The sequence below is a fragment of the Pollicipes pollicipes genome, unplaced genomic scaffold (genome assembly GCF_011947565.3).
Source record: "Pollicipes pollicipes isolate AB1234 unplaced genomic scaffold, Ppol_2.1 Scaffold_3447;HRSCAF=4054_pilon_pilon_pilon, whole genome shotgun sequence".
NCBI classification, from domain to species: Eukaryota; Metazoa; Arthropoda; class Thecostraca; order Pollicipedomorpha; family Pollicipedidae; genus Pollicipes; species Pollicipes pollicipes.
This window is the reverse complement of record NW_023596297.1, coordinates 39,682,083-39,691,149: the sequence shown is the minus strand read 5'-3', so window position 1 is coordinate 39,691,149 and position 9,067 is coordinate 39,682,083. Positions and strand designations below refer to the sequence as shown.

The 9,067-nt window shown below is 47.9% G+C and overlaps 1 protein-coding gene across 1 annotated transcript; it reads left to right on the top strand.

Moving 5' to 3' along the window:
• Positions 1–835: 835 nt before the first annotated feature.
• Positions 836–8,867, top strand: Ostgamma (oligosaccharide transferase gamma subunit; the record flags this gene model as incomplete). The annotated part of the gene is given in 5 exon segments (XM_037213965.1): positions 836–1,070; positions 5,230–5,399; positions 7,795–7,912; positions 8,242–8,382; positions 8,727–8,867. Coding segments are annotated over 5 exon segments (645 nt in total), but the record flags the coding sequence as incomplete, so codon positions are not given.
• Positions 8,868–9,067: the final 200 nt, after the last annotated feature.

Sequence of the window (9,067 nt, the reverse complement as noted above, 5' to 3'; positions counted from 1 at the left end):
CAGGTCCCGAATCCCATTGTCTGTAAGGCAGCCGTCTTCTAACGGCTATCGCGAACACGGAGCGCCCGAGTCAGACGGACTCCAGATCAATTTAGCCCATGATTACGATAGCTGGGTGCGTAACAATGATCCGTGGTGTATTTCTATTGTTTGCGCCAACATGTTGTTTAGGTTAGTTGCAATGACCTGCAGGATATCGTTCAAGGACGTATTTGTATTGTTTGTGCCAACATGTTGTTTAGGTTAGTTGCAATGACCTGGTGGATACCGTTCAAGGACCTTTCCTACTGAGCGCTTTAATTTAGGTTCGCTATATATTTGTTCATGATGCTATGAAGGAATAATTCAACTATGAGTGTTGTTCTTTTAAGAAGGGTTTAGTACAAGGTGTCGGAAACACCTATGTACTAGCCAATGAATGTCTGCGTAGTCTGACGAGCGCCGCTTAGAGGTATCCGACAAACTGCACGAAAATTTACTAACTAAGTTATAGGTGTTCTGTGACACCCAAGGCGTGACACCTCACAGGCATACACCCCCAGCGTTATCCACACTGTCGTTGCGAATGTCATGCCATTCACAGCACTGTGCGTTCGCCTTCTCTGCTCCACGCTGGCTTTCGTAGACTGAAATACGTCCAAAACAAGTTGAATGCCTCGACGGTGGGGCAATGTAACCAATCAGATCCCATATTGACGGTCTACAGGCTACCACGTGCTTTTCTTCGACAATGAAGCAGCCTGATAAACGCGGCCCTGAACAGACTATCACACGTACGTTACGCAGCTCGTCGCGGTATGTCCCTCGCCCCTCACATTCGTCTCCGTCCCTGCCGGCCGCCGCGAAGGGAAACATGGGCTGTTTTTGCTGACGGTTGGGGTGGATTTGCTGTACCGCATGCCGCAATAGCTCATAACTTGTTTGGAGGTGTGAGCGTCCTTTTCAAGATTTCGAGACTCTGTATCAGTCTTGTAAACTTCAAAGAGCTTTGAACGATGTGGATGGTTTATAAACTAGCATTTTGTGTAGCCCTTCTTGTTAGTTTATCTGATCAAGTTCGGAAAAAAGAGGTGAGTATGGTTGGTGGGCTGTGGCCAGCATTTTTGCTGGTTCCTTCTGTATTTTTTGTATAGATGCGTGTATATTTGTGTATATATATGTATATATATACATATATATATATATATATATATATATATATATATATCTGTGTGTGTGTGTGTGTGTGTGTGTGTGTGTGTGTGTGTGTGTGTGTGTGTGTGTGGTGTGTGTGTGTGTGTGTGTGTGTGTGTGTGGTGTGTGTGTTCATGTGTCCCATAGCATGTACACTTCAGAAGAGGTCCAGCTCCACCATTGTTTTTAGAGTTCTTTTCTGGGTATTTGAAGGCACTGTCCAGTCAGGGTGTATTTTCCTACCTAACATTAGAAAAAAATTGTACACCATTTGTAGTGTTTAAGGTAGGACATATCATGAATGATCACAAAACAGGTAGATTCATGCTCTTACCTTCACATTTTTTAATATTTATGATGGTGAGATCCTGAGCGCCGCACACACAGCAGCCATGACACTGGTGCCATTACTGCACCCGGTCACAACATTACTGTGCATCAATAACTATAAAAAATGTATGGGACCAAGGTAACAATAATAACGCAATGAAGTTTCTTATCGCGTTTGGGCGATTGCGTGTCAAATGAAATAGAGTAAAATAGAGAATGAAATAATATAATAATGAAATAATAAAATATGAAATAATAATGAAATAAGGCCAGAATGGTCTAGAACCTAGAACCAGAATAGACCAGAACCTAAGCTATGCTAAGCTAAGCTAAGCTAACCTAACCTAACTGAGAATAGACCAGAACCTAAGCTAAGCTAAGCTAAGCTAAGCTAATCTAACCTAACCTGACCTGACCTAACCTAACCTAACCTAACCTAACCTAACCGAACCGAACCTAACTTAACTGACCTAACTGAACCTAACCTAACCTAACCTAACCTAACCTAACCTAACCTAACCTAACCTAACCTAACCTAACCTAACCTAACCTAACCTAACCTAACCTAACCTAACCTCCCCACCCTATATCTCCTTCAACCCAGCATCCCATTGGCATCCATGTTCCATGCCATATATAGGTACTGTATAGTGAGCTTTTATTTAGGCACCATGTTTTCATTTTGCTTTACATTCGCCACCCAATCCCCCTGCAACCCATCGTCCTGTTAGCATCGAGGATCAAATTTCATGAATTCTTGTTACCTTGGCCCCATACATTTTTGTGGTTCTTGATGCATCAAGATGATGCATCAAGAACCAGGTTATGTTTGCTTAGCTTAGCTTAGCTTAGCTTAGCTTAGCTTAGCTTAGCTTAGCTTAGCTCAGCTTAGGTTCTGGTCTATCCTCAGTTAGGTTGGGTTAGGTTAGGTTAGGTTAGGTTAGGTTAGGTTAGGTTAGGTTAGGTTAGGTTAGGTTAGGTTAGGTTAGGTTAGGTTAGGTTAGGTTAGGTCAGGTCAGGTCAGGTCAGGTCAGGTCAGGTCAGGTCAGGTCAGGTTAGGTTAGGTTAGGTTAGGTTAGGTTAGGTTAGGTTAGGCTATGTGCTAGACTATTCTGGCCTGTGCGTTTCATGAACATACCTAAACGCAATACGAAACAATTTTCATTATGTTATCATTGTTACCCTGGTCCCATGCATTTTTTATAGTTCTTGGTAAGCAGACGTATTGTATTTACGCAACGGCAACACAGAAACGGCGCTAGGGAGTCCAGACGGTGCGGTGTGTGCGGCGCTCGGGAGTCCGCCATCGAAGTTATCAAAATTTGAAGGTAGGAGCATGATTCGACCTGTTTTGAGATTATTTACAATCTGTGCCGCTTTAAAAACGTGACAAATGTTGTACAATGATTTTTTCTAATGTTAGGTAGGAAAGTACACCTACACCCACTGTTCTGGCCATCTCAGCTGTTGCTGTTAGAATGCTGACCTAAGACATGCAACTTTGACTACTTAAGCCCAGTCACCAGCAACCATACTTGTTTGTTTACCACATGTTTGATAGCCACAGGCTTAGCCACTGTGTTTGATAGCCACAGGCTTAAACCTGTGAGCCCCGAGTTTGGTGCATGGTTGCCTTAATTGTCTGCATATAGAGCCAATGTTCCAAGGAATTATGATGCTACCTAGACTTTTTGAAGCAGAAGTACCTAATTTTTCTAGCAAACCTTTGAAATTCTGTGATTTGTTAAGTGCATTCGTGAGGAATGTTACAGTATAAATAAGACAGTACTTGTAGCCATATTCTTTATAGAATAATGAGAAGAAGGGAGAAATAATGCATTCATTTCCATTTTCCAGGTCATTCTGTGAGGAATAGTGATTTTAGTGATTAATATTTTGAATTCAGTACAATTTGAATTAGCCTGAGTTTGGCACACATGTGCTCCAGGCTCATTGTGCAGCCAGTCTGCAAAAATGGAAGATTTTGAAAGCATCCTGTTGGGCAGGGCTATGCAAGGAGGAATATTTGGGGTAGATTTTGAGCTGTGGTGGAGAACAAGGATAGCTGGATGAAGTAACTGAGTATGTGAAGAATGCACAAGTGACAGGTCTAGCTGAATGGTTCATTGAACCATATTTATTTTAAATGTGTCAGACCTGTTAGTCTGTATATTGTCTTGCCAGTTCCTAGGTGGAACTAGTTATGCAACCTTCCTGTAGTCAGAGATCCAACAATTCACTTTAAGCACTAGGACACAAGCACCAGGTTTCCCTGCTTGTGCTGAGCAGGGAAATCAGCCACAAACAGCCACACAGCAGATAGGTCAGTATCAGTGTGGCCACTCTGAAACTGTCAGATTCTATCATTTTCATGGTGAAAGTCTTATGTGTTCTTAGGTCCTGTAAATTTGGCAACATAAAGGTGTAATGCAGGACAAAGCATAGTAAATTCATTGTGATTCTGATCCATCCTGAACAGAGCATTAGTGAGAGCATCAGGAAGCTGTGGAGACCCCTAACCCAGTCCTCAAATCATTGGTCCCTGTCCAAACAGAAAAGTTGGCTGCCCCACTTTGGGCAGAATCAGACCTGCCTCAAACATCTTGTGGGCTGGTCTGCCATGTTTTGCATACTGGATGTGTTGCACATCAACACAGTGGATGAATGTTTTTGCCAACTGGCATCCTGTTAGTCTGAACTTTGGTGGTGTCTATTAATCATACCAGCTTGCTGGCAGCATATTAGCAGCTGTAGCTTGGTATGCTGGGGTGTAGCAGCCAGCAGGACCACTACACACCATGTGCTTCAAACTGCTTACAGCAGATGAGCAGCCTCAGCCATCACAATATTACTGTGCAGGTCTGTGCTCATCAAGGCTAACCTTCTCCTTTGCCCAGCTAGTACTGTCAGACTGCAAGCAGCAGGTAAGGCATGCTGCCAATCACATGATCACCATTACATACTGGAGTGTTCAGTCAGGTTGACTTCTGTCTACCTGTGGCCTGTGCTGTCAGAGTTCTGGCAGCATTTAAACAATCTTGGCTACTGCAGAAGAGTCATTACACATCCCTGTAATCATTGTGGCCAGCCTCTGTGCACTCCCCATCTGTTGCTGCCAGAATCTTAACAGCTGATCAGCAGTCGTGGGTATTACAGTGAGGCTACTGCTTACCCATGCACCTAGTTGGAATGACTTCTGCACGTCCTTGGCTGTTGCTGTCAGACTGCTGACAGCCACATGCCAGCATGTATGGTGAGGTCCTCTATCTAGTGAGGCTGACATCTGCCTGTTCTCAGTGGTCAATGGGATGTTTCTGGCAGCAGGTGAGTTAATACAGCTGGGTCTTTACACACACCCCTGTACTGAGACCGTTCCAGCTGTCAGACCACCGGCAGCAGGTGAGCGACCTCAGCTACCTTAGCTGGATCATTACACACCCCCTTGTACTGGGACTGCCCCAGCTGTCAGACCACCGGCAGCAGCTGAGCGACCTCAGCTACCTTAGCTGGATCATTACACACACCCTTGTACTGGGACTGCCGCAGCTGTCAGACCACCGGCAGCAAATGAGTGATCCCAGCTACCTGGCTGGGCCACTACACACACACCCCTGCGCTGAGGCTGCCCCAGCTGTCAGAGCACTGACAGCAGGTGAGCGACCTCAGCTACCACAGCTGGGTCGTTACTCACACCCCTGTACTGAGGCTGATCTCCCCTGCCCCCAGCTGTCACTGGCAGACCGCTGGCAGCAGATGAGCGACCTCAGCTACCGCAGTTACGTCATCAGCCTAGACAGCGAGCGGTTTAAGTCGCTGGTGCGCTCGGGGCCGCGCAACTACTCAACAGTCGTCATGTTTACGGCCATGGACGCGCGCCGCGGCTGCGCCATCTGCCGGTACGCCAGGCTGAGCACACAGCGACGCAAACTGATGGATCTCAGGGCTAATCCGTCATATGCTTGACGTCTTCACCCTCTCCCTGATTCGCCTCTTTTCATAGCGCAAACTGATGGGGGGGGGGGGGGATGCGAATCCTCTGGGGTTTCCAAAGTAATAAAGATATCATTCAGCGGAAAACTCCAGTGGATTTTTTCAACGAGACATCGCGATTGGTACTAGTTTTTATGTGGTTGGCACACAGTTAACCCCATTATGGCTGACCAAAGATCAAATTTTCCAAAAAATCCCACCTTTCAGTTTACATCACACGTACGAGACTATGCGTTGTTTGGACACGGAACTTAAACAGGTGTGATCCTTGTTTCATCAGGGTGAGTACAATGGAGTGTATGTTCACGTGTTTTGACCACATATTGATGATGTATAGCTCCGTTAATATTAACGGTGGCGGACCCCCGCGCGCGCTCCGCGGAGTCGCGGTTGCCGCCGCCGCCCGCGCCGTTCGTAGATCCCCGTGCAATGTTCAACAGTCGCCGCTGCTCCGAAAAAAAATAACTAGGAACTTGTGTGTGGTGTCAAAACATGCGCAATGGATGCCCCATACGCTACTGAAAATTTGGGCACGATGGCACAACGTGCCAGAGAAATATCCACAAGCAGCCTCAGGGGGAGGGGGGGGGGGGGGCGGTTGCATTAACCCCCCCTCCCTATCAGGGCGGGGTTTAAGCACAAGCTCTTGTGAACAAACTACAGATTGGCCGGTCATGCGACGCTTTTACCGACCGATATCATGCATCCAGCAACTCGTGCTAACGACACCGCCTTGAAACCAACTGCACTGAGTAGGCGAATGTATCAGCTGCGTCTCGCGGTATATTGCAAAGACGCTCAATCCATAGATGAACTTTCACGGATCGGTAAACGGTCAATGTTGACTTATACGAAACGGATTTAGTGTATAAGATACCTGCGAATGGGGATCGCGAGATCGCGTCATTGGAACTACATAGACTACATAGCCCTTTTCATGGTTACCTGTATTCGCCCGGGATGTTTGCGTTTGCACAACACTGGTCGCAGTTGTCAAAATCGTAGATCACTGTAGTCATGTATTTGGTTGAATGAGCTTACCAGGCGTGACCAGGCTCATAGCTGGCCAGTTTTACAGACTGCTGTCTATGGAAGTAGTGTACTGCAGAGCTCCCCCAGTTTAACACTCCGGATAGAACGAGCTTCTCAACAGGCTGATCACGCCCATAGTTTCCAATCTGGGCCCATTACCTGAGTTTTCGACATCATCTACACGATGACAGCTGATAACTCACACGCACTTGTCGCTGGTATCGTCCCACGCCGCATTGACCGTGGGAAGGTGGAGTAGAGTTCGTGGCAAGTTGACGGATGTTGCAGTACTTTCCTACTCTACTCGTGCCTTTTTTGCAAGAGTTCCGTCTTGACCCTGTAGATGCAACGATTCTTCGAAATGTGGCGTCGTAAAGGGAGTGGTTCCACAGTTGTATGGGGTTTCGAACGGAGATAATCATCTTGAAGGTGATCCGGGCGCCGTTCACATCTAGGCCCGTTTTAAGACCTAAACCTCTTTTGTTTCTTAGCTACACGTCCGAGATGTGCAGAATTACTTCTGGCAGACTATTTCAAAGTCACCCAGACATTAATGCCGCTATAATAACAACATTCAAATCCTGCCATTCCATTAGCCAGGCGACGATCAAAACCAACAAAAGTGTAATGGTCGCGTCGCTCACATATGGCGTTCGTGAGTATGATTTCCAGATGTGACGGTCGCCAATGGGGCCGCAATGTTTTGTAAGGTACGATGATGTAAGCAGACAACGTGTTGAGGAATCTATTTGCTAAACAGAGAAGTTGTGCTGTTTACTAAACAGAGAAATTGTATTGTCTAGAGCAGTCTGTTTTACTTAAGTACACCAGCAATTACAAGGGGGCTGATTTAATCATATCTGATGCTTGCCTCATTATATTCAATGTGGAACATTCCCTTAACATGGTCCCAATAGAGAGAAGTTAGATGAAGTGCCACTTACATTATGGTATTCTACTAGTCATATTATTGCAGTCAAACACAGCGCAGAAGTGGCAATGTTTCAGTTTTTTAAAATAGTTTGTTGGTGTTTTCAGGAGTTGTTTGTACTATTTTTCCCTCATTCAATGAAAAGTGCGATAGGCTTCCAGTGGGGGCGGCCCTTTTGGACTGTGTCGTTATCTGATAAAAACTGGAGTACGGTTCGCCCCACTTAAACAATGAACATTATTTCCTCGAATACGGTTTATCATTTAAGTAGTCATCGCTCTGCCAGCTCCCCACTATCTGCACACCGCTGTGGGATATCCATTTTGAACTGTTTTCAGGGAGGCGAATGACGAGTATATGATCACGGCAACATCACACCGCTATTCGAAGTCGTACCCCAACAACGTCTTCTTCGCTATGGTCGATTTCGACAAGGGCTCGGACGTCTTCCAGTCGGTGAGCGCGCTCCCCGTGACATGCTCGTGTCCAGAATGACCATCATAATGTGAGCTTCCGAGGGAACAGCCGTTTCTGGAAAATAGTGATGTCATCGAACAGCAGTGATTGCGTGTAAGCCACATAATGATTGGTTGATTTCAAACACAGCCGTTTTACCACGAAAATGAACTGTTGTGTGCTCTTCAACTACGTCTGTGAACCGGACCTTTTTATTCAACCACAAGGATTAATATTGCGCCTAACTGTTCCCCTTCTATCCGTGCAACTCAATATCAACACGGCCCCGGTGTATTACGCTTAACTGCCGCTCCCTTCTGTCCGCGCAGCTCAAGATCAATACGGCTCCGATGTTCATCCACTTCCCGGCGAAGGGCAATTACCGCAAGTCTGACATCATGGACATCCAGCGGACGGGGATTTCTGCCGAGATCCTGGCCAAGTGGGTGGAGTCGATGACGGACGTGCAGGTGAGCGGAGGCGCGAGCCCACGGTCCGGGTCTCCGGCAAGTCCCGGTCCGCCAGGCGGCGCGGTACAGCTCACATCGGTGAGCTGGCCGGAGTGCAAGCGTTGAGCTGATTCGGGGCAACTGGGCCGTGAATAGTGTCACTCACGTGCAGTGCCGCGCCCGCTGGCGCCGGTGGGACCCACCGCCGGCCGTGTCGTGCGTGCCTGACACTGTCTGCTGACGTCGGAGGGACTCGCCGCCGGCCGTGTCGTGCGTGCCTGACACTGTCTGCTGACGTCGGAGGGATCCGCCGCCTGCTTTGTCGTGCGTCTCTGACGACGCCGCCTGCCGGCCGCGCCGCACAGATCCGCGTGATCCGGCCGCCCAACTACGCCGGCACGGCCGGCCTCATGCTGCTGATGGCGCTGTTCGGCTTCCTCATCTACCTGCGCCGCAACAACCTCGAGTTCTTGTACAACAAAACCATGTGGGCGGTGTTGGCACTGGTGAGTGCTGAGTGTGTTCGGCTCCGGCCGCGGAGGGCCTTACGGTGTTGGGGAGCTCGCTACCCGCAGGATGTGTTCGGTTCTATCTGTGGAGGGCCACGTGGCGTTGGGGAGCTCGCCACCCGCGGGACCTCGTGGTGTCGGGAGCTCGCCACGCGCGGGGTGTGTTCGGCTCCGGCCGCAGAGGGCCACGTTGTGTT